We start from the raw sequence: 26649 nt of genomic DNA on the forward strand, positions 1-26649 counted from the left end.
AGATGAAAAGCAGAAAGAGAGGGATGAAGGATGCTGCAGGCAGGAGAAAAAGTAGTGTAAAATTTTTTAAGTGTTGTGGTGTCAGGAGATAGAGAGTCTTCTGCTGCTGACCCACAGCAACATTTCAAAGTAGAAGCAGCAGCTGTGGAAGAGGAAGTGGGCAGGCAGCCTGTTGGCCTGAGAGATTGGTTGTCGAGCACAGAGAAACCTCTTCGTGCCTCTCCACTCAGCCTGTAGTGCCCCATCTGCGCTGTGGGACGTCATTTCCCACTGAATTTAACTTCATTGAAGTCTTTCACATAAGTTAGGAAATCTAGTTTTTATTGTGATTTTAAATCTTTTAACATTTGCATGACAGAAACATAAGCTAAAATATGTTCAGTCTCAGGATATATTTTGTCAACCAAAACACTAGTTTTTGCAGAGAGTACAGTACTACGAGAACCAGAGCTAATGGCAAGAGATCTTGAAGCATTGCGCTGTTATAATAGTCGGCACTGGGCAGACAGCTGCCAAATGTCTCGCAATTAATCTGATGCTTACTGGCTTTCATATCCCTTTCCTTCCAGAACCAATGCCCTGAGGCAGAGGAGTTGGTCTTCAGCCATTTTGTGATCTGTAATGACACACAAGAGACGTTGCGGTTTGGCCAGGTGGATACTGATGAAAATATTTTGCTGGCCAGTCTCCACAGTCACCAGTACAGCTGGCGTTCTCACAAGTCCCCGCAGGTATGTTGGAAACAGCCCTTCGAACGCAGCAGTTGCTAAAGCTGACTGGTGGCTTTATGCTTTGGTTTTCTCTATGGTTTCAACTATCTCTGATGCTCCGGTTCCTTCAGGAGTCACAGGCTTGGAGTTTCATCAGAGGGAAAAGGTAAACAAAAAGTGAGGAAAGCCAGAAGTGTTTAGAAGTTACTCGAGGGTAGGACTGGATGTGCATGACCACTTTTTGTAAAGCTGAGTGGTTGTGGAAACTGAAGCTTCTGAAAAAAAAAAAAGGCAAAAGAAGATCGCTTGCCAGGTTTTTATAACTAAGTGATCAGTGTCTGTTTTCTGTGATGTACGTTAGAGGTTTGGGGAATTTTTTTAATGAATTGTTTTTACCAGAAGCATCTGTTCACTGAAATTGTTTGCAGAACAGGGTCAAACTGGACAAATCTCTCAACTCAGCATGTGCTTGCTTTAGAAAGGATTTGAAATTGTCAGAAACACTCTACTTATATAGTTTAAATAATGCAGTTTCTGTTTCTTGGGTGTTTTTTTAAGGATAAACACTGAAACTGAAATAAAATATTTTAAAATTATCAACAGGAAATATTTCCATGAGACCATGCTGTTGGTTTTCTTGAGTGGTGGTGAAAAATTGACTTTTCATCTTGGTTCCAGACAGGACAAGAATTTAAATACTTTTTTTAAGTGTTTATGAGACAGCAAAGCCATTTCTTATCTCTTTTTAATATGTACCCAGCTCCTGCGGAGTGGGAGACTAGAGACCCGTGCCACCCCACTTGCTGAGCAGCAGTCCTGTGCTGAAGACTTACTAAAATTTTTACAGATCCTAGAAGAAGTGTAGTGAATGGGAGTTCCTAACTCGTCTAGAGCCCTGGAAAACAGCAGTCTTAGCATGTGAGAAAGGTGAAATTTGGATGGTAACTCTAAACAGGAGCTGTGCCCACTTTGACTGCTGACAGGTTTCAAGTTTCCCTGGGAAGCAGAGAGGGCAAATGTACTGTGGTTTTCATTCCTGTGTCAGTTGGTGGATATGCAGAACTCCTGAATTTTACATGAATGCGGGTAATCTGTGCAGAGCAAATTCAGCCAGAGTAAACAGTTGCAGTTGACACTGAAGTCAAGGCATAAGTTAGGAGGAAGGCAGGCTAATAAAGGGTCATCTCAGCTCAGTGACAGAGGAGTTGTTGTAAACGACGTGTGCTGGTGTAGTAGTGCACACAGGGGGACCTTCGGAGGCTTGGAGACACTGGACTGCTCTACGTCCCTTGTCACATTTTCGAAAAGGACATATGGTTTCTCCTACAAGAAAAACGCCTGTGATGCCTCAGCCCACAGGTGAGCAATCCAAGTGAGTGACTACGCAATGGGGCAAGTGTCAGATTGTCAAATTGGGGCAAGTGTCAGGATCGCCGCTCATCAGGTGACAGGACGCATGCTTGAGTAGCTCCCTACAGTTCTGTGAGGGAGAAAGAACAACCAGGCTTATAGAAAGCTTGCTAAATGTGACCTGTATTTCATAACCAACTACCACTCGCTTTTGTAGCAACCACCCAAAAAGTCGTTTAAACCTTTTCATAAACACATGGAAAAAGAAGGAAATGCTAAAAGCAATTATAAATAAAACCAGACCTAAGTAAGGCTTTCCTCTTAATGATTTTTCATATCTGTTTTCTGGTTACTGATAGAAAATTATTCATAGCTGAGAGAATCCTCATATTCACCATCATCCCAGATAGTTCTACTAATGATTATGGTGTATTTCTAATAATGGCATACTTCTGACACTAGCACAAACTAGAAAGTGTTTTGAATGTGAGGGTTAACTCAAGCAAAGTGAAAAGTAGGGAGAGTTAAAATTGATGCTTGCTACTGATACTTTCCCACTTGCAGCCAAGCTACTAATTCCAAAAGCACAACGAATATTAAAACATCGATATTCAGCTTGTCCTTTCAGTCACAGACTTGAGCAGTGCAAAACATTCCAGTTTCGTGGCTGCTGTGTCAGTTTATTATTAAATGAAAAATAAAAGTGCAGGATAAAAGGTGGAAAAGTTCAGCAGAAAACCAGATCACACATTCGGGAGTGGGTGAAGTGACAGTAGGAACTGCAGATTCATTTTTCAGATATTCATTCTGCAGCTGAGAGTTGGTGATGTCAAAGGGTTTCCCCCTTCTGTTTTGCTCTGATCAGATTCAGATTCACTGAAGAATTGGACTGATAAACAGTCGGGAGTGTTTTGCTGGATTCCCGTGTCCCAGGAGATAGTGAAGCTCACAGCTCACTCCTGACTCAACCACATTGCTCGCCAGCAGGTTCTTCTTGTAGGGGGCCTGTACCTCCCTTGTCCCAGCCTTTGGAATAATTTCAAGAGTATTTCTGCTCTTTTAATGTTTTTCAACAACTGTCTCTTGCTGGGAAATTTAGAGACAAAAAAATAGCACTGAAGTAATTTCACCAAAAATAAATGGAAGCACAGGCTTTCCACACACTGTTGAGATAGAAGCAAATTTTCTTTACAAAGTTCAGAGAATCTTGGCCTTTGTCTGTAAGCTTTGTTCATTTGCTGAATGCTACATGCAAATCATGGCGTATTTAGCATGCTTCTGAATGGCATTGCATCTAAACAGCACAATCCCTTGTCATTTTAGATCATAAAAAAATAAGTTTGCTTTAATATTATTTTTTAAAGTTGTCACATAAATTTTTTTCAATGATTGATACAAATCCTTGAAATTAAAACGACGATTCAATTAAGACATCAGGTTATCCCTATCATGCTATAGCATTTTTCTAATTGTTTCCGTGCAAAATTATCTAGCAGCTCATTATCCAAAGGTCAGAATAATGCCCAAGCATGGACAAACCCTCCAAGTGTCATATTCATGGAATGCTAGATGACTTCATAGTTATGAAATTATTTCATTTCTCATGATAATTCTCAACTTGCCAAGTTAGTGAATTTTAAGAACTCTGAGAGCAGATTGTAAGATAAATGTGAAATAATCCATACTTCAGGAGTCAGGGACTTCCCTCCAGGCATTAGTTCATACTTGACTTACTTGACTTACTCTTGGGGATAAAATGAGTTAGGACGAGGTCTTAGATACCACATTCTCTTACTGGGAAAGAAAACCAACTTGCACAACTTCGGCTGGCTCATGTTTCTTGTTACACAGGCACTAAGAAGCAGCGGTTGCCATGAAATACTTTATTTAACCTCTGCAAAATGTTTTTTTAGTATGGCAAGGCAGTTCAGTTAAATGAAAATAAATAGTTTTTAAAGGATTGTATTTCTTTTACATTTACATCAATAAAATTCTCCATTTTTCTTTTGCTAATTAAGCATAGTGAGAGATGTGGTAATTGCCCATTTGAATTATTTAACACATTTATATATACCTAAAATACGTTATTTTTATAGTAGCACATAGTTACATAATGTTTTATTTGCATTTAGAATTCATTTTAATATTAATGAAGCTGCTATAGGCTATAATTAAAAAATTGATCACCTTTTTCCTGTTACAAAAACAGCTAGAGCACACCAAGGATTTGGATTTATCAGTTATTGATGGTGTCCCTCCAACTATTTGGCTTAACTTAAAGCTCCTTCCTTCCTTCATTTTTTCCCAGCCCGGATCTTCTACATTTCAGGGAACCTAACCTTTCCCTTTTAACTTTCACTCTGATTCCTTCAAGTCTCGCTAGTTTGGCTAATATTTCAGTAATAAGTCTGAGGTCCAATGCCTGCTCTTCTATTCCGCTCCATCCCCCATGTTTTCCTCAGATTTCATGAGGTTTTGAACTTCCTTAGGGATAAGACACCCCCAACTATATAGTCCCTTTCAGAGTTGGGGTAAGTCCAAAACTGATGATATTTGAGGCTTTAAGCAGTTCTAGCAGAAGTTGCCAGACCTCGTGAGTTCCTTTTGCAGATTTTAATGAAAGTTGGAGGTCTGTTAGATGTCGTTAAAAGGAAAGAGAAGCTACATCACGCCTGTGCTCTACAGACAACACTGGCTCCTACGTTATTATTTGGATCGAGCCTGCGCTCCTTATCTTGATTTTCAAGTTGCTTTGTGGGATGGGCCCCAGTTATGTCAAAAGTCGTGTTTGTCTCTAAGACAGATGTGTTTTTTAGGAAAAGAACTGGAGCATGTGATACATAGGGTGAAACTCTGAAGTTAGGCGAGAACAGATCTTCCTAGCAATTTACTCAGAAGTAAGGAATTCTGTCTTGCAAGACAGTAGGCAGTTGGAGGGTCCCACTGGGGATCACAGCACATGTAAAAAACAGCTATTTGTGTAAGAGTCCCCTGAATGTATTCTGCAGAGATTGTTTGCTTGTGAATAAACAGCAGAGGTCTTCTATAACATGCTAGTTATTACTGGCTAATTTTCCCCACACTCAAACTTCAGCACAGTCCTCTGAAGAATCAAAGAATAATGGATCTGAGTTCATTATTTTGCTTCCTATGCAAAATAAAATGTTACATAGGGGAAATCTGCATTTAAAGTAGCAGCTCTCAAACCTTTCTCCAGAGTCTTCTCCGAGGGTTATGGTAACAGCCCGTTTTCACTTCTCACTGTCCTGAACTTGAAGCAGCAGGTGTAGTGGGCAATGACTTCAAAGAGAATGTGGCCAAGTTACTAGTTATAAACAAAATAGATTTATTTCTTATCAAAGTAGATAAATATGCCTGAAACAGCTCTGTCCCACTTCATTGCTAATTATATAGAATTTGAGGGAAAAATTCTCTATCATTTCATTTCCTGTTCTTCTGAACCTACATTTATAAATTCTTAAATAGATTTTAATAGTGGTTACTATAGTAGTAATACCTTCATGAGAATCTATTTAAAGTATTTCTTCTCTTATTTTAAATATTGTCCCTGCAAAGAACAACATTTGCTAGAATTTTATAAATATATTTTTTCAAGGTAGTTGTAGATTTGGAAATAGCTGTAAGAACCATCTCCTTGTTCTCCTGCAAAAAAAAAAAAAAAGACGGAAACTGAATTTTAATTTATGTTACACCCCAAGCAGGATCATAATTCTTTGTTATTTATTCTTTCAGGTATTGGGTTATATAAAGTGTAAGATAATATACAGTACTCTGTGGGTTCAAACTTAGAAAATGTGACTTATTCAGCAGTTATTACTGGGTTATTTTCCTGTTTTATTGTTTTGGGATGTTACAGGTTCTCTGCACAACCTTTTGTACTTTACATAGTTTTCCCTAGCTCATTCACAGAACAAGATCAGGCAAAAAGAAAAAAAAAGTTTTATGTTATTTTTCACTGTTTAAGTAGTGAGAAGTGTATTTTTGCTTTCCTTTGGGATCCTACATTGAAAATCAATGGTTATACTGATTTGTATGGAATTGACTTTCTAGATTATATCTAGGGTAGATAAGGCTTGATATTATCCATGTATCTCATGAACCCTCATAATTTGGTGACTGTTCCTTAACCAAAAGACTCTTCCACAGTGTGTAGAACTAGTTTGTACCTGCTTTGTAGATTGTCTGGAGACTCACAAGACCTCCAGGAGGCCCCAAGGGTCACAGTTTGTCTGCCAGGTGTGGCCTTTCTTCTACTAGCCAGCATGGGGATGATGGAAGTTACTTTCTCCCATACTTCATACTGGCCTGATGTCTTACAAGGTCCAGTGGTGTAGAACTGGCCAGATCTTTCAAGTCTCACAAGGAAAATGAAGCCAAACTGAAATTTGAACTGGTTTGGTGGCTGCTGCAGTTGACAATTTTCACGTCTCGCCCAGGAAGAGGGGACAGGTGACTTAGATTCGTAATTCCCCAAGGGAGTGGACAACGGTGAGACAAGTCTCTAGGTCCATACACAAATATTTATTAATTTCTCACAGCATATAGATCAGACTCATGATAGTTGGTTTTAGTTACCTTAGGGTAGGCAATATAGTATGACTTAATGATAATCAGGAAAAAACCAGGTATGCAACAAACTCCAGTGAGCTGGTTGTTACTGAATGGTAACAGGGAAAAAGAACATATAACAACTTAGAACAGGCAGTACTATGCCTAACGATTACAAGAAGGAAACTAAGTATAAACTAAGCAAGCAGTATGATAGGCCTTGCATTACTTAGTGAGAAAAGGGAAAGGGAAAGAAACAGAAGGAGGAGAAAGGGAGAGAGAGAGAAAGAAACTAAAAAGAAGGGGGAGAAACAGAGATCACCAGTCAGGGTACCTTCATTGGTCCCGCTAAGGAGGGTTCAAGGATGCCATCATCTTTACTTCTCCTCTGCACTTCTTGTCTTCTTCGTCTCTGTCTACATGCTTCTGTACCTTCTTCTTCTGTCTCCTGTCTGTCTAACTTTATCACACCTCAATTTATACACGTCTCTGCACACAGACGTGCTGAATGCTAGGTAGAGGAGCAAGGTCCTTCATTGTTTTCGATAATCTTCATTAGCATATGTGATTGCCCTATCTCCTTGGGAGATCCTGCCTTCGCAAGACTCCTTATCTCATGCATACTGGGGCCAAGGCTGTTTGAGGCATTCCATTTGGCACTTACCAGTTTGCCACACAGGACCAAAAACCAACCTTGGTTTTGACCAAGCCGTGGGTTTGTAAAATGCCAAGAAATATTTAAGGCAAACATTCACACATCTGTCCGCTACACCATGTGCAGAATGAACATTTCATTCACTGTTTTCCCAAATACTAATTGGTTTTGTCGTTCCAGGTCCTGATCCTAGTCAAGGGCCACCTTGTATGCTGAGAACACAACTGAAAAATACTGATCATCCTTCTTTAATTTTTCAATTAAAAGTTGCTTTAGCTTCAAGTCTTAGAATTCAGCTCCTGACTCCAGGTCTCTATTTCCTTCATGCTGCTGGATCATCACAGCTTTCATTTTTACTATCTTATATCTTTTAAAATAACTAACTGCTTCCACACCATTAACCACATCCTTACTTGATTTCTCCCAGTCTTTCAGAGTTGAGAGCAATAACCCGTATTCTTCCCAAAAAGCTTTTTCTTGTTTCACTTAGAAAACGGATGCAATCTAACTACAGTGAACCCAAGTTAACTTTGGTGGATCTCCAGGCAAAGTAGAAATCAAATTCATATCACTAAGCATTTTGAAGACTCAAGCTTTAAATTACTTATACAGCTGGAAAATGCTGCCTTTCCTGGACAGGCTCCCTTCTTAGTCTCATTTTTAATCCCCCATTTTAGTCTTCGTGCCTTGTCATATGACACTTGGCTTTATTTACTCAGATTGTATCCTTCACTAACATATCTAGCTGAAATCCTAAGTAAAATTCTGAGGAGGGCATATAAACATTCTGGGAAGGGCCATGATAAAGAATACAGCTTTTCTAGTCATTCGCTCCAGGAGCAACTTCATCTTAGTCTGCCTCCCCAAAGGCAATTTCTTTCCCTCTCAAAACAGAAATCCATAATGTCTCAGGATTACAAATCCAAACCCCAGCAAAGTCTAGTCAAAACAAAAAACTCTGTGTTATCTGTTGATATGTTTCCCTAACAGAAAATGCGGAAATTGGATGGTTACACAAATGAGTGCCTATATTCACATACACGAGATAGCCTGTTTTAAATTCTCCTTAAACTATCAATTGCCACTTGTCAATGGATTGTGTTTGTTAGACCATTGAATATTTTTTGTATCTTTTTGCCATGACTATGCTTGAACTAGAACTAGTAGAACTAGAAAATATGTAGAACTAGACCTCTGCCTTGTTGAGGATCTAACACCATCTATTATGATGTTTTCTGCTAAAATAATGTTAGTGCCTGATTACTTAGTTTTCTAAAATTACTTCGATTTTTATTTCCTGCCATATATCTCTGTATCACTTAGTGTCATTTGCTAATTACTTCTAGCCTCGTTTTCTAGAAATCTCACATTTAAATAATTGATTCACCCAGAGGTAACTTTTTTTCATGGAACGCAGTTTCTTGGCTCAAAAGTAAATTTACACAGTACCCAATTCTTATATTGTTATGTCATTAATACAAAGACATTAGATATCTTTAAAATAACTTACCAAGGCTATTCCCTCTGTATGTAGCATTTACCAGTATACAAAAGCATGTTTAAAAAATAAGAAATTGCCAGTATATGATAATAGCTCTTTTTTATTTTTCTTTCTGAACTGTGAACTTAAATGCAGGCTAATCGCTGTGCTACAAAGAAAATTAGTAAGGCAGCATATGGGAGCTAATGACTGCTCAGGGAACGCTGACAGTGTTCCTTGGGAACATTCAACTCATGAGCAAAGCTGTTTACACAGGGTGGGAGACATCCTAATGTTGGAGCTACATACAATTAGTAATCACCATTTATGGCATTTATATGACATCTATCTTTGGAGCACGCTGTATTTTGTGTGCCTTCTAGCTGAGACTGACTACTTAGTACCTTTCCTCATTATTTGGCTGTCATTTCCAGCTACCAGTCTCTCCAAAGTAAACAGTTTTCTTGTTTCTCTTAGTTTTCATATGTGATGAGATTTATTCCCAGCTGCCTCTGTAAGAAACTGAACTGATTCCAGCCACTGCAGTTGGATTTTATTGTTTTGTTTTGTTTTTCCTTTTCTGTAACTAATATTTAAGAATCAAAGCGACGTGTTTGTTTATGAGTTTGAGTGTCCTAGTGCACAGCTTCCCTCGATGTATTCTTGAATATAAAGCTGTGCCCACACATGTGCACATCCAGATGCATGCCCGTGTGCACACTGGCACACATTAGCCTTTGTGCTTCCAGCATAAAACTAATTTGAATCTGAATGCAACAGTCATCACTCTTACAAATTCAAAAGCCACCCACTGAATGGATGTTATTGTTCTGTGTGTAACTTGTGCTGAGGATACCACAAATTGCAAACAGGCTACTGAGTTGTAATATCTTTGAAAGTTGTTGCTGCGGTTGTTTCTTAAAACAGTGAAGAAAAAAAAAAGCCGCCATCCAGCCATTTACAAAGTCCAACTGGCCAGATCTATGGCCAGTGCTCTCTCTTTTTGGAAACAAGTCGCGGGAGAAGATAATATTGACAAGTTTCAATTTTTGCTCATGTAAATAATCAAACTTTGGGCCTGATTCTGTTCTCAATTACTTAAATTAATTAATGACAGATGCCCAAAATCAGAGTGAAATTCAACCCTCAGGAGAGAATTCCCACAAGGCCTTTATATAACTGTTTTAAAGGACTTAAGTGATGCCTAGGCTCTTTGCTGGCCCTCTGCAAAGAATAAATTTTACCCAGAATGCTTACTTCTTTGATCCCTTATATATAACTCACATTCTTAAGTTTGCACAGCCACAAAAAGATCTATACAGAGCTAAATAACCAGATCTTCAGCTGGCGTAAATTTATGTAACTTCATTGACCTACATGGAACAGTACCAATTTTCACTGCTCTGGCTTAAAGAATCTCCATGGGATAGAGGTAAGTGCCTATGGTGGGTAAATGGATGAAAGACTCTTCAAATGATGAAAGACTGTATTGCTCTGGAAGTGATTTAAGTGAAACTGGAAAAAAAGCCACTCCTTTTCCGGAATAAATCACACAGGGAGTATAATTATGCAGTTAAATTTCTTCTCATGCAGTCAAGCTTGAAGTTGCCACCACATTTGTGTAAGAAATGAAATGTTTCCCATCTCTTAGCAATCTGCTAACTTTTACATTTGACACACATATATATGTAACCTATACAGATATACATGCAAATAGATTTGCATCCTTTATCTTGAAGGGAAAGGTATCTGCAATTCGGTGTCTTATTCTGAAGGCCCAAAATCTGACGTGGACCTGCATTCCATATCACCTTGCTGGTAATAACGAGGATGGATTTCTAGAACAATTTCAAGGGCAGTAAAGACAATCTCTTATTTCCCATTTTACGCTCTCTGGTCTACGTAGCCTTTTTTTCTGAACAGTTATGTGCTGTACTTTTGCCATCCTAAATACGCTGTTAAAGCAGGCGATTTATAGAAGTGTGTAATGCAGAGCCGTCTTATGGTATTGCTGATTCTTCTGTTTGTATCTGAAATGACAAAATCACAGAATGAGTGGATCATTCAGAGAACTGATATGCTTATCACTGCCGAGTTTTAAAGCCAAGAATATTTCTCTGTCATGGGAATTCCTATGCTACTGCAAAGCCTTTTTTTCCCAGTTGTATATTGAAATAGTAATTGATTTCTTTCCAGCTGTTACACATCTGTATTGAAGGCTGGGGAAACTGGCGGTGGTCTGAACCATTCAGTGTGGACAACACAGGGACCTTTATTCGTACTATTCAGTACAAGGGCCGGACAGCATCACTTATTATCAAAAAAAATCAGTGGAGTGCAAAAGCAAGTAAGTATTTGATACGGTTTGGAAAAAATAACACGAGTAATTGATACTGTTACGTATTCGTGAGTTAGTCACTAGTCACCTAAAATACTTACTCTTTCCTATTGGGATCTGCAAAAAGACAAGTGTAACAGCCTTCTAGGGGCATTTTTGGGAGTTTTTACAACTCCTTTTCTTCATTTTGGTATGGATTGTAGCATTAAAAAGTTCGGTTACCACCACGTATTTCACATGTTCCAGTGCTAAATTACACAATCTCTTGCATGTTTTAAGCTCGAGAAGCAGAATCTATTTATTTATTTGTTTGTTTGTTTATAAGAAGATCTTCATATCTTATTCTGGATTGTAATTCAAGCCCCTGTATTGCTAAAGAGAAAGAAGGAATGACTAAATATTAACATTTGAAAATGTGCTGCTACGCAGTAACTTTTCACATACTATCTCTGTAAAGAGAATGGTAATAACACTGCAGTCATTCTGCCTGTATTATCAGAAGCCAAAGCATGTGGTGGACGTAACATGCTCAGCTCATGGATATGGCAGAGCGCCTTACGTTGCGCAACAGAAATACAGCTGATCAGACAAGAATAGTGCCTGGTGTCACTGAAAGCCCTCCTGAGATTTTGCTTGCTAGGTTGTAGCTACGGTGTGCACCCTCATTAGTGAAAAGCAAGTAAAGGTGATTGTAGCAGGGCTATACATGGAATGCTCTTTCTCTGTACAGCTTAGAAAAAGTCAGGTATTTCATAGAATTACGGAATCATAGAGTGGCCTAAGTTGAAAGGACCTTAGAGATCATCTAATCCAACCTCCCTGCCATGGGCAGGGATGCTTCTCAACTAGACCAGGTTGCTCAAGGCCTCATCCAGCCTGGCCTTGAACACCTCAAGGGAGGGGGCGTCCACAACTTCTCTGGGCAATCTATTCCGGAGTCTTGCCACCCTCATACTGAAGAATTTCTTCCTAAGATCAAACCTAAACCTATTCTCCTTCAATTTAAATACGTTTCCCATTGCCCTGTTGCAGGACATATTTGTTCTGTAATAAGTAATTCAGGTATGATGGACAGCAACAACTCTGAGTTTAATTTGGTCATTTTCTAGGTGGGCACACAAATACAGAAGTATGGTACAGATATTTAATGGAATAGTAAGCTTTAAAACAGCAAACATACTGCAAGGTCTGGATCGCTGTATTGTGGTGTGAATGTGAGGTGTCAGTGGAAACCTTTCTTGTGAAGTACATCACTGCATCTGCGGAGAAAGGGCTCAGCATTTAGAGACCACTACAGTACTCTTAAAATCCAAACCAGCCATGGGCAGTAGTGCTGAGTTCAGTGGGAATGCAAGTAGATATGTTATGTATTTCTTTCAAGCCCGGATACTGCCTTAGTAATATTTCAAGCATTTTAATGCCTGCATTGCTGGGAAATTTCACATACATTTGACCAATAAAAATAATGTTTTACCATTCACTGCCTTCTGCAGTGCTTGAGAAAGCCTAAACTGCAAAGATTATTTTTATACAGGTTTTCACTCTATAATTCAATTTTGACCTTTTTTTTCCGCAATTGTTTATATATGAGCTGCATATTTTTGTGTATTTTAGATCCTAATCTGTGGAAGACAGACAGTCTGTAGTTACCTCTCCGAAGGCATTGAACTGAAGGTGGTTCAGCATTACATTAGTCAGGATGGGCAGGCCGTTGTTAAAGAACACATCAACTGCCTCGCAGCCAAGCAGAAGTTGCCTTCATATGTCCTAGAAAACAACGAGCTCACCGAGCTGAGTGTGAAAGCTACAGGAGATGAAGACTGGTCCCGAGATGTATGTCTCAGTTCTAAACATACAGAACACAGCACCGTCATTCAGGTATGACTAGAAATAGGTATATGGAATGTTGCGTAAAAAATGTCTGAAAAAAAATGGAGATTTTTGCATTTAGACTTCTATTTGATATGATGAAGTGTCGAACACTATCGTCCTGAAATAGTCCTAGTGTAATGCTGCTGATCTCTCTGCATACAGGTACCATCTTCAAGGAGTTCAATTACATATGTGTGGTGCACAATTTTGACTTTAGAGCCCAACTCTCATGTGCAGCAACGATTAGTAAGTACATTTGATGTCTCTGAAATATAAATGTTTATGCCTTACATGCCATATCATAAGGGCAGAATGATGCACTTGAAAGATTTATTAATAGCTTGTTTCAACAGTTATAATACTGGAATAAAACTGGCCTTAAATTGGTTTATTCTTTTGGTTTTGCAGATTGTTTTCAGCCCTCTTTTCATTGTAAGGAGCCATCTTCCAGACCCAATTATCATACATTTAGAGAAGAGAAGTCTGGGGCTGAATGAAACCCAAGTGATTCCAGGGAAAGGACAAGAGAAAGCACTGCAAAATATAGAACCTGATCTTACGCACCACCTGACATTTCAAGCCAGGTAAAATACTCACTTTTCTTGCAAGTAGTTCATTTGTGTGGAAAAGAAGGAATAATTTACACTTCAAGTTCTGGTGCATTTTTTCCAAGAGTACAGCATATGCAGAGAAGATACAACAGAACAGGCATGTGTGGCCTGAAATGATATGATAAGAATATTAAATTAAGCCATCCACATTTTTGTGTTTTGAAAAATAAATTCCTAAATGATCTTGAAATGTTTTTTTTTCAAGAATACTGAAGAGTTTCTAGGGTCTTAGACCCTAAAAGGGTTATTACAGTGTCCTAACAAGTTCATGCATGTCATTTAATGCTCAGAAACTTGTTAGACATCGTAACTTCGTTCATCCATGATTACCTTGAGAGTATTCCAACTGCAGGTTGTGCTCATTAAAGCAAATGTTAGTCCTACTAATGCTTGTTCTTGTTTTGTGACTGAATCTGTTTTCAATCACAGGGAAGAAGATGATCCATCAGAGTGTGCAGTCCCTATCTCAACCACCCTAATTAAACAGATAGCAACTAAATCCCATCCAGCAGGCAATGTCAACCAAATACTGTCCGAGTTCTATGGCACTGCTAATCCTCCCCAGCCTGCGTGGCCATATAATAGGAAGGATTCAGATAGGTAATTCTTTGCTAAAGAATTTGTTGCATTGCCTTTTTGAATAAACTGAAATCATGTTCAAGACTAAATGTGAACAACATGGAATATGTTTTCAGTAATTACATGATTCCTGTATGTAAGCTGCAGAATCTGTTGAAAGTGGGAAAAGAATGAGGTCAGCCTAGGGGCTGCCCTTGAGTACACTAAGATTGCATCAGCAAGGATTAAAAAAAAAGAACTATTTTTTGTGAAGGCACCTTCTTTGTTGCAACTCTAGAGGCTGTTGTTAGTGTGGTAGCCATTCAGTACAGAAACAGAGAGTTGCTGTAGGAGGAGTGTCTCAAAAAAGTAAAGGGAAATGTGATTTTATGACTACAGAAGTCACGGGTTTAGCTCAGAAGGATAGTGATAATTCTGTTAAGGTGTTTCTTTAATTGAACAAATTTAAGTTGTGCTTGGACAGTTGAAACTATGTCTTTGTAGCCTATATGTAGCTAGATCTTTCTGATAGCATCTCAATGTGTTCCAGAATGTAACATAAGAGGAGGCTGTCTATTTCAAAACCAGAAAAGCCTTGCAAATTTCTGAAAATGACAGCTTATCATTTGTAATCTTGAATTCATTGTTCCTTTTTGTTTTCTGAACAGCAGTGAACAACTCTCCCAATGGGATAGCCCAATGCGGGTAAAGCTGTCGGTGTGGAAACCATGCATTAAAACTCTGCTGATAGAACTCCTACCCTGGGCTTTGCTCATCAATCAGTCCAAGTGGGACCTGTGGCTGTTTGAAGGAGAGAAGATTGTTCTTCAAGTACCCACTGGGAAAGTCATTATACCTCCCAACTTTGAGGTAAATTTGCCATTCATGTTAACAGGCACAGTTCTGCTGAACATTCCAATTCTGAAGAACAGTTATTAATCCAGATGATTCCCACTTTGCAGTCACTGTGTCTGTTAGTCATATACGAGTAGAAAAAACACTAGAAACGTGCCATGCTGACTGAGCCACTGAGTGGGTAGCGACAATGCACTTGATAGCAGTGTTTGAAGAACATCTTAAAGATGCATAGTTAAAAATTGTCTATAAGACACTGTAGAAAGAAGACCTGGATGCCAACTGATTCAGCAGCCTTCTTTCCTTCCTGCCAATTCAGCCAATTAATCCATAGTGTGGGCATAACATCGCAGCCCAAGTAAATTGCTGCAAAGGTCAAATACAGACTTTGGCCCTGCTGTCCTGGCCTGTCACCTGGGAAGTGTCTTGACCACAGTAGCAAAGCTGACAGCCTGGGAGGGATGTTTGTTTTGAGAGTGCTTTAGATCAAGTGATAGCTAGTATGCTGCCAAAAAAGTTAATGAGACAGAGGGAATTAGAAACGAGGAAGATTCTTTAGGATGCCTGCCTTCCTGAATTCAGAGTTTTGTGTACTGGATCTTCTCACATACCTTAGCCTGGCCATGTGCATGCTTTTTTATTACAACTCCAATTCTTTATTCTTGAATGAATCAAAATAATTTGGCAGAGCAGTTTGTCAGTTCTAACCGGACAATCTGATACTTCCTATTTATTCTGCTATCTTTTTTTCCCCGCCATGTATGTCTGTTAATAAACAAAAGGTCTGCCTGTTAACATGTCTCAGTGTAGACTGTGGTTTTTCTTCCACCGTGAAGGTCAGTCCCATATCAGCATTGTGATTTCATCTATCCTTGTACCACATAGTAAGAGTCAGAGTGAGAAGGGGAATAAATTAGATTGACTTGATACTGGAAACTAGGTTTAACTCCAGTAGAAGCGTATCAAATTGTCAACAAGTGATAATTGGTCATTTTTCACTTGCAGGAAGCTTTTCAGGTCGGAATATACTGGGCAAACACTAACACTGTGCACAAGTCAGTGGCAATTAAGCTGGTTCATCATGTGACCTCCCCAAAATGGAAGGATGCCGATAATGGGGAAGTAGTAACGTTGGACGAAGAAGGTTTTGTTGAAGCTGAAATAAAACTTGGTGCTTTTCCAGGTCATCAAAAGGTTAGAAGAATATTATCATGATTTATAACTTGTTCATGTAAAAACACAGATGTATATCGGATTAAAACAATGAAATGTATACGGTGTGAAAGGTCCTCCCTAATTATTTTAATGCATATAAAACTTAATGAGGGTATAAACAAAGTAATAAATATAATTTAAAAAATTAGATGGCCAAAACCAGTCTGCCCAGCTCATGAAGATAATACTGTATCTCCTGGAAAAAGAATTAATGAATTCTCAATCTTGTTTGAAAAACATTGACAGATGCAACTTAAAAAGTATGTGATGTGGCTCCAGTTACAAAGGGCATGAATATAGACAGGATCTCCACAGTTAAAAAGCAAGTGGCAGTCTTGTCACCGTATTTCAATACCTTCTGTGGTTTTGTGTGTGACCTCATCATCATTTATATTATCTTACAGTTGTGTCAGTTCTGCATTTCTTCAATGGTTCGACAAGGTATCCAAATTCTACAGATAGAAGATAAGACAACAATAATCAATGATACATCATATCAAATCTATTATAGGCCACAGCTTTCTGTTTCCAAACCCCACTCAGGAGAAGAGGTAATGTGGATACTGTTTTTGTTTGTCAACTGCAGCCGCATGGGTATTTGGATATGTATAATCTCAACTGCATAGGGCAGAGCTTGAACAGAAATCTTTAAACATAATAATGACAAAGTATTTTACATCATCTTAATTTACAATACAGAATCCTGAGTAAATTCAACTCTGGTAATTAACTGTGATCAGAAATCTGTGCAAAGCAGGAGATTCTTGCAGATTGCACAATTAGTTCTGCCTGTTCTCCATCTGTTCAGGCACTAATGGCCAAAATAGGCAGCATAATCCATAGTAGCTGTTGAAATTGTTCTCAGAATCTTTACTGAGTTTGCGTGTAAAAGAGGTATATTGGCCTGGCAGGCTGAAAACTTTTTGTTATCCTTTTGGGAAGAATCCAGTTATCTGAACAAAGCTGCAGAACTAGAGACGTGCCCAAAGTTCATGTATTTCAGCGAACTGCATCAAATCGTGAATATCAGTTTTCTACTAATCACACAGTGTATTTAAGGACTGGCTTACAGGAACCAAAATGTATGCATGGTCAATATATTTTAATCAACCATTTATACATATTTATTGAAGATTACATTTATAGTAAAATATGTGGAAGAAATTCTCAGGTTCAGACTTGCTAGAGGAGTTGGCAGATAAACAATTTTTTTAAGTTCCCTATTTCTGCAGGTTTTTTCCTTCTACATTAGTTTTCTTCACATCAGTATCTACATTTGTTCACTGTGCGTTTTGTGGCAGTCTTGTGAAATGGGAAGTTGGAAGAACGTGGAGGCTAAAATCCACTCTTAGTTTTATATCTATAAGTGGATTTTCTTCTCGCAGTTGCATTACAGTGCTGTAACTGTTGCTTTTGGTGGAGTTATGTTATGAGAGTGGACAGTAGACAAGTATGCCCAATTAGCTGCATAAGCATACCTGAAGACAGAATTTGGCCAAATAGCTTTTAATGCAATGGACTTAGTGCAGCCTGTGGTTAGTTGCCATCATTGGCTACTTGAGGCTGTGCAAGGTCAACATGAATAAACTTCCAGCCACGATCCAGCACGTTGTGTCGCCACTGTCATTTTGGTTTTGTTTGGGTTTTTTTTTATCCAGGATTTCCACTCACCGGACAGCGCGGTTTTCAGTGCCAGCCCAGCCAGGGCATCACCCGGTGAGGTGCTGAGCGCTGTGCCCTGCTGGGACCTGATGTCAGACCCCAGTGCCTTCGCTTCAGAGGTGCCTCTTACTGAAAAACGCATCCTGCTGAGTTTCAGCCCAGGCGGCTGCACTGGGAGCTGGGAGCTGTGGAGCCTGCCAGCTGTCATCAAACAGGAGTTTGCTCGACAGAGCGTGGCAGTGCCCATGGGGGTTCGGAGTGAAAGTGGATTTTGTACCAGGTACTGTACGCTGAGCGGTCGTGAACAATGAGCTTTGCTTGTTGCTATAAAGCCCCAGCTAGTAAGAAACCATGAGAGATTAATGCAAAAGTCAGAGTAACACATGCCCCCCATATGTAATGGCAAGTCTTAGTTTAATTTAAAAATTGTTATCTTTTGAAGGTTTTCATGCTTTTGTTATAAATGGTTTAATATGATAACCATATACAAGTTGTACAATTTTTATAATATATGGGCTGCTGGGTTTTTACATGCGTATAAAATAAGAGCATGAGAAGCTTTATTCAAGATGATAGTCTCTTTAAATCGTGAGTAACAATTTAAGAGTTCAAGGACTGTACGAAATAATATGACACAGAAATTTAGGTTTTGTTTCTAAAAGGTGAAAATATATTTTAATAAGAATTAGGATAAACAGGTAATGTAAAAAAAGGGTGAAACTATTTTGAGACTAAAAGAAGGAAATATTTCCAAGTTTGAAAGCTTGAAATATCTGAATGTGCCTTATACTTAGAGACAAATGGATCCAGCTAATTAAAAATAACAGTCCAATGACTTGTCAATTGCCCAGCTTCAGCTCTCAGACCCAACTATATGATCTTTCTTTTGCCTGAAGTGCTTGATATCATTCAAACTCTCATGCAGTTCTTCTGCAGAATCTAAGATGTCTCATTGTGGATACTAAAGATTCTCACACAGACTTCAGGAAAAAAAATAATGGGAAGAACAAGGAAAGGATTCCTTATAATTCTGAGACAGGCACAGAGGATATAATGTTCTTAATCAAGTTTTCAGACTGTTTGGATTTTTAAAACCACCATGAGGTGAAGTTTTTTGAAAAAGCCAATAAATTTGCAGAAGAAAAAAAAAAGAATTTGTGTTTCTGCATGAAGACATTTTATGTAGCTAATAAGTAGAGCTAAATTAATTTATTTTCATTTTGGAAATTTATGAAGTGATGATCCATAACATTAACATTTGAAAGGGCAATAGCATTGTGGATCATTCCAGGGGAGCAGTCAGTTACAGATTTATGTATTTGTTAAAATATCTTTCATGTGTATCAGAGAAGTATGCGTGCAAATTCTTCTGGAAAATTTTAAAGATTTATGTTGAAAATTTGGGCCTTCAATCTGATGTTTTTAATTTAATAGAAATCTCTGCTGGCTCAGGCTCTCATCTTGCAAACACACGTGCTCAATTTAACTCATGAGTAGTCTCTATGAAGTGATTTCTTCCCTCATGTCTTTTTTCGTGCTACTTCCACGTGTTCTTCCATTTAACTATAGTTCTCAGTGGAGGAACATACTTGCCTAAGTGTATACAAATATTTGTGGAATTGGAACTTGATCATAGAGTCTTAGAGATGCTAGTTTCAAATGTTTTTGATTGTCCAGAGTAATAATACATAAATGTTTCATCCAAAACATGTATTATCTAATATATCTGCTTCTGTTTTAGAGCTATAGTACTGACTTATCAAGAGCATCTTGGCGTGACGTACCTAACACTTACAGAAGATCCTAGTCCTCGTATAATTATCCACAATAGGTGCTCCATTCCATTGCTTCTAAAAGAGAATTTCAAAGGTAGGTAGCATACAGTAGTTAGAAACAGTGCACTGTTTAGTATAAATTGTATTACTCTTATCTGCAGTACTAAGTTGAGCTCAGTTATGTGTTTTGGTTACAAGAACTTGATGCCCTCCTAAAGGTCTGTCTCAAAGTGAGAGACTCTGGAAGATACTGAAGCCTGGAAGCTATTGGAGCTAATCTTTACGTCAGGAGTATGAACTTACACAGCTTCAGGCTTTTGGGTCTCCCTGGTTCCAGTTGTCAAGGTGACTTGGCTGTAGGAAACTAATAGGCAGTGGAATTTTGTTGTCATCAGTTCAATCCCATGGAACATTTAAATTCTGTCAGATTCTCAAGTGTAGCACAAAGCATTGTCAAAATTCCAGTTACAGTGCTTTAACCTAGTTATCAGTGGAACATTGTTTATCTAAATCTTAATGACATAAAAAAGAAAAGGAAAAAAAACAAACATTAAAATTCCAACCAATAGATAAGTAATGTTTTTATTTATTAGTAATATTTCAGACAGAAGCTTCCTCATTTGTGTAAGTATAGGTGAGCTTTGATTTAATACAGGTTTTAGAAAGCCCTCATCTTATATATTTTATAAAATTTCAGATACACCAAAGTTTGAAGTTTATTGCAGAAAGATTCCAGCTGAATGTTCGGTTCATCATGAGCTTTACCATCAAGTCTCCAGCTATCCAGATTGCAAAACAAGAGATTTGTTGCCCAGCATTCTTCTGAAAGTGGCATCATCTGATGAATTAGTAAATGAATGGAGTGATTTTGTGGACATCAACAATCAAGGAACACAGGTAAAGCATGATAAACTGTTTCCTAGTTCACAGCATAAATGGTTGTCTTCCTTACCTGTGCAGTATATTGTTCCTCTGCAATAAGTATGTCCTTTCTGTTGATTTTAGATTTTTCTTTATTCAAGTCTTTGGAGCTTTCCTTCCCAAGCCCCTTCCTGTGGGAATTTTAGGATACGGATTACCTTCTTCACTAGCTATGCTTTTAAAATAGCTGGATCATAAATACAGGCTTTCTAGTGACAAATTTTTTCACTTCTTTTTGGTTGACCTGGCAAGGCCAAGGGATACGCTGGAAAAATCAATCCTGAAAATTTCTGGCCCCTGTCAGTGAAGAACCCCACAGAATCTGGGAAAATCCTTCTAATTGGTAACTTAATTATCACAGGATTTTTATCCATACATCTTGTCAGAATCATCACTGTCATTGTCCTTCTGTGTCTTCACAGAAGTTACAAAGGTCTTTCTAAAGCAAAACAAAAAGGCCCTTTTCTTTCCTTCTGTTATTTTTTTTCCTGTTTTGAGGTAAATGAAAACTTCCTTGACTGGAGTAATTCTTTTTGATGGGAATTTTTTCCATCTTTGAAGTCATTAGTTTACATGGAATCAACATAAACTGCTTGGCTCTTTGAAAGAAATACTAGTTTCAGATGTTTTCCCTGGGGACCAATCACAAAATGCTCTTGATTATTGAGTGTTATGTTATATAGCAAGTAGTTCAGTTTCATTCAGCAAGCCAGTCAAGCAATGCAAGGTTTCAGATTTCAGTCATTAATGTTATGCCAGACCAGGGTTCCTTATAAGTATCTGGCTCCTCGAAGGAATTAGATGCTAAGACAACATTTGGGGATCATTGTCTACTTGAAGAACTCTCCAGACAAAACATGTAGCCTTCTGTTATTGAAGTTTTAGGGTTTACATGTCAAGAAGTTCCCTAGGAATTCTCAGTCAAGATCTTTCTCTTAGAAAACTATAAGTAAATAGCAAATACGCTAATAGCTTCACATACAACTCAGTTCAGATTGAGAAATAACTGAGATTTAGAGGATCTGAAATCATTTGTACTCTTTCTACCTAGTCACAAATAGGGACTTTTTCTCTTATTAGAAGGAAATTTTATTAATTTGCTAAAATTAAGGTATATATTGTCAAAATTATTTGAAATTGGAATTACAATGACCAATCTTTAAGATCAATAAGAGTTTTTTACAATAATAAGGGCATATTGAAAATTCAGCAAATGTCCTTTTTTCTCCAATTCCATCATGCAGGATTGCAAATCTCAGGTAAGCAAAGGATTAAAAGTGACATTTCAAAATTAGAAATTCTCCTATATGTAATTCTCAAAAGACTAAGACATAATTTGATGAACAAAATTTAATTTTCTGTACAAGGATATTATAAATAGTGTAATTAGAATCAGTTAAAATGCTGGTCCTTATAAATTTCCAAGTGCTTTTCATTCTGGTGACTTGTTACCATCAGTAAAGATTCTTCAAGATAAACAACTGTTTATTTTACCTGTGCTATCCCAATATCTTTGTATTATTCCTTGAGTTTGCATTCCTTTAAATCATAGCTTCTGTCATTACAATCTAGTAAACAATTGTGTTAATTAGAAGAAAACAGAAGCCAACTTGCTCTGACAAGAACTGTTGTGGATTTTCCAAACCTAAGAAGACCTTAATCTTGTATGTTCTGGAAAAACACAAAACTTACATTGAATTATTGCAAAATTAAGTTCCAGAAAGAATATGTTATTTCTTAAGAAGAATATTGCATTGAATTATTGCAGAATTACGCTCCAGAAAGAATACATTATTTCTTAAGGAGAATATTTATTCCTTAGGACAACTTGTTCGGTGTGAAGGTTTGCACATCTGTAAGCAAGACATGAACCTGTTGTCAAGTTCTCATTTTCCTCTCTTTTTAGTTTTAGGTTTTCCAGTAGACTTTTTGTCATTTCTTTCAGGCAGCACTTTGACTGTGAAGGTGTTCTCACAAAACCAGTTTAGCTGGCTTAAAAACATGTTCAGTGTTGAGTTTTTAAGCAATTTCTCACGAATCCAAAATGTTATTTTTTAGTCTTCATGTGTTTTACATCATGCTGCCGGCCATTCGTCTTACCAACTCTGAGCCAGAGCATAGCAACATAATGTTAATTTAGGGTTTATTTTTCAGAGGAGAAGGTGGGATTTTGCAGAGTTCCAGGAGTATGCCTTTCTCCATAATCCAAAATCACAAATTAAAGTTTCCTATTTGTTCTTTTCTCATGTAACCTCTTCTCTCCCTGGCACATCTTCCTTATTTCTGGAGAATAAGTTTCTTATTAAAATGTATTCAGTTATACAGTTAAAGGATGAGGTGCAATTCGTCTTGCTGTACATATGAAATACTTAAAGTATCAGAGATGTTATTTTCTGAAGTATTGAAACCTGTTTCTGTTTTCCTTGGAGAACATCATGATTCAAGTAAAAGTTCTCAACCAGAAAGCATTAATAGGATTAATTTAAATTATGACATTAAAAATAGTAATGTCAGTAGCATTCCCTATGTTTCTAACTCTCTCCACTAGATTGTGTTCTTGACGGGCTTTGGCTATGTTTATGTGGACATTGCCCATCAGTGTGGAACAATAGTTATAACCTTGGCCCCAGAAGGAAGAGCAGGACCCGTCGAGATCAACTTCAACAGGTACACAGAGCACATAAAAGATGATAAGAAGCATTGTCAAGCAGCGCTGAGAGGTCGGTCAGCTTTCTCAGTGTGGACTGGCTTAGGAACTTTGGCTTAACTGCTTGTTTTGTTTAATACTGCTGCATGCTCTGTGGCATGTGTTTAGACCATATGTTAGGCTTTGTATATCACAGTTAAAAAAGGACAATCTAACATCAAAAGTCATGTCACTTTAGGATAAACACTAGATGTCTGATACAAAAGTAAGCCCTGAGCTGTTCCTTTAAAAAAGACATTTTCCGTCATAATTAATTTTGAGTGTGTTCCTCAGTTTTAAATATATTTAGCCTGGTCCTGCCATCTGTAATCATGCAAGCTCCCACTAAAATTGGAAGGAAGCTTGATGTGCAAGGGCTGTAGAAATAGAGTAACAGTCAGTACTTAACTGTACTTAATTATAACACTCTTCTTCAGAAGACTTCCCCATTTCCATAACACATCACAACCTGGTCCTCAGCTCCATTCAAGTGTGATTATATCACTACCTCTTTCTTAGATGCAGAATGCCTGACCTTCAGCAATGCTGCTACAATTAGAGTGGAATTTGTTGTACTGTTTTTGTTTGCGCTGTAATTATTAATCCCCAAGAAACTGGTCGTCAGCAGTACGTAATAGCCCAGTTGCTAGTTAAATGGGCAGTTAACACTGCACGGGGGGGCCCTCAATGCCACTGGAATAAAAATGCTGTGGTGGATTCGTTGGAGGGTGCTTGCTGTGTGTGATGTGAAATGAATTATCCATAATAGTAACTTTCAGTAGTGGCTTCCAGAAAATATTGTAACAGCTGAGGTTGTACATAACTTTCAGAAAATTGTATTTATTGTCCGCTTTCATACCTGGCTCCGTCGCAAACCTAATAGGAAATTACTGTGTATATAGAGATGTTCTTGTCCAAATCATCATGTTGATCAACAAGAAAGAAAGAGAAACCTAGCATAACTGTGTAATATCCCATTTCTTAGAAGACCTCCTGGGTCGTACCCACTGTGGTGATTAAAGCTGCCAGATCCCATTAACATTAACGGGGCTTGTGCAATGAGTTTCCCACGTATTATAGAGAACATCTTTCCTAGGAGCTTTTTGAGAAAGCAAGATTTCAGGTGAACTCAAAATACGTAAACTAGCAAAACCTCTTTTCCCTTCTGTCTAGAAGCCAAGACCAGACTCTGTCACTGAAAATGTTCATCAGTCAATTAAGCCTCGCTGCATTTGATGATATTACAAACCACAAAGTGTCTTCTGAACTTCTGCGTCTCACAGCAGACAACATTTTCCTCCACATGGCCCCAGCCACGAGCTACCTGAGACCTCTGTCCCAGGAGTTCCAGCAAGATGCTGTGGAAGGCCTCCCACAATTTCATAGTCTCCAAGTGTATTGTGAAGACTTGCAACTGGACAATCAGTTGTACAGCAAATCCAATTTCCATTTTGCAGTCCTGCTGTGCCAAGGAGAGAAAAATGAGACCATGCAGTGGTCCAGAGTGAACAACCTCATTGTGTGTAACAAAGATTTGGAAAGCTATAAGAAAAACTGCTTTATCAAACTCTGCATTGCTTTTTCCGAGGAAGAGAATTTCATGTTTCATGTGAATGACCTCAGCTTTGAGCTCAAACCGGCTAGGCTGTATGTGGAAGACACCTTTGTTTACTACATCAAGACTTTGTTTGATACCTATCTTCTAGAAAGCAAAACCACTAGTCAGTCCATGAATACTTCAGATACTACCCTGATACTGCCTGAACAAGTGAGAGAACATGCAAGAGCTTTAGTCAAGCCAGTGAAGTTAAGAAAATTAACAATACAGCCTGTTAATCTCCTTGTCAGTATTCATGCATCATTGAAACTGTATATAGCCTCGGATCACACCCCTCTCTCCTTCTCTGTGTTTGAGCGAGGACCCATCTTCACCACTGCCAGGCAACTTGTCCATGCCTTGGCCATGCACTACGCTGCTGGAGCACTTTTCAGAGCAGGTCAGTAGTTTTCCTTAGCGTGTAATATTTTTATTAGGTACCAGGATTCCATGATTGTCTCTCAAGCTGAATAACCTAGATGTTAGCCATGAAATTATTGTTTTCTTCAGACACTGTTTGATAATGATATTTTCAGACACCTTTCATGTCCTGCCATACGACGGAAGGGAAATAAAATGGCTGAGCAGACACCAGTGAAGATTTGTAAGGTTGTGCTAAACATTAGCCAGCTGCCTGAAGGCTTTATGAAACCCTGAACACAGCATAAAATGTATTCTAGCTGGCTTAGGTTTTGTCATTTTATATTATAGCACCAGTCAGAATGAACTCACATTCCTCACATAAACTCCCCAAAACTACATTTAATCAAATTATTCAGCATGTTGCTCTGCATTCAGAAGTAAATTATAGCCCTGAATGTTGTTTTGTTGTTAAAACTCCTTTTGGCTGCAGTTTCTGATTAGGAATCTGTCTTTCTTCATACAGCCTTCATGCTAAACTGGCACACAGATGTTTGCTGTCCTTTGATCCAAGAACTATGAAGTTCACTGTTACTAACTTTTTCTCATATAGGATCAATAGTGAGCAATTAGTCTGTCAGGTTAACAGGTACATTCTGTTTTCCGTAATATTAATTTAGAAATCATGAAATTTCATCTCTGGTGTGTCTTGGTGTGAAACGGAATTTGTATCTGTGGAGACAGGAGGAAGCTCCTCTGTGAACACAGAGAAGCAACATACTCCACACTGAAGCATGGAATTTTTTTTCCTGCCATAGTACTCATCAGATATTCTGAAATCCTAATGCTTTCAATTGTGCTGTGCGCATAGCTGTGACCTGATTTCTCTGCACAGTTTCCAGAATTGTGTAGATGTATTTCAGGTATTTATAAATAGAAAAAGTGAGACGCTGGTCTGGTGTTTCACTGTGTGCATACTTGACTTGCATGGCTGATTATGGCAACGGTGTACACAATTGTGCACCAGAACGTTATGCACCAATTCATTCTTTCCTGACATTATTTTGCTTACAAAATTTGCAAGTTTTTTCTTTTTACTGCTTGTTTGGATTTGTTTTATAGCCAAATTCCCCAGTACAAAAGGGGAGATCTAGTTTCTTGCTAATTAAGAGTGAAACTGTAGCCCAATGTGGTCCACAGTGTGAATGTTTCTCCCCACAACTGGCCAGGAGTGGTGATACAAGTGGTGATAGACTGCAGCAGGAAATTGGGGTTATACTGGCTTTTCATCCACAGCATCCCAGGTGAGGGACACATGCTGGTGAGGGATTCCTGAGCCCAGTCTTGGTCTTTCCTCCTGTGCTACCCTTGCAGCGTGCAGCAGTGCACAGGCCACCCCTCACTCCAGGCTCATGATGTAGCTGAAATCAAGCAG

At 38.4% G+C, this 26649-nt stretch overlaps 1 protein-coding gene across 1 annotated transcript in view; it reads left to right on the forward strand.

The window, feature by feature from the left end:
• The window catches only part of LOC104280347 (vacuolar protein sorting-associated protein 13B-like), a gene marked incomplete at its 5' end in the record, with an annotated part of 79718 nt that overhangs the window by 32559 nt on the left and 20510 nt on the right, over window positions 1-26649 (forward strand). Inside the window, 15 exon segments of the mRNA XM_009877967.1 lie at window positions 570-731; window positions 10961-11085; window positions 11087-11111; window positions 12717-12980; window positions 13137-13220; window positions 13383-13558; window positions 14015-14185; window positions 14812-15013; window positions 16004-16192; window positions 16618-16764; window positions 17872-18155; window positions 19617-19744; window positions 20348-20547; window positions 23120-23238; window positions 24431-25254. Coding sequence (XP_009876269.1) covers window positions 570-731; window positions 10961-11085; window positions 11087-11111; window positions 12717-12980; window positions 13137-13220; window positions 13383-13558; window positions 14015-14185; window positions 14812-15013; window positions 16004-16192; window positions 16618-16764; window positions 17872-18155; window positions 19617-19744; window positions 20348-20547; window positions 23120-23238; window positions 24431-25254 — 3100 coding nt within the window.

Source organism: Apaloderma vittatum, unplaced genomic scaffold (assembly GCF_000703405.1).
Source record: "Apaloderma vittatum isolate BGI_N311 unplaced genomic scaffold, ASM70340v1 scaffold3961, whole genome shotgun sequence".
Classification (NCBI taxonomy): Eukaryota; Metazoa; Chordata; class Aves; order Trogoniformes; family Trogonidae; genus Apaloderma; species Apaloderma vittatum.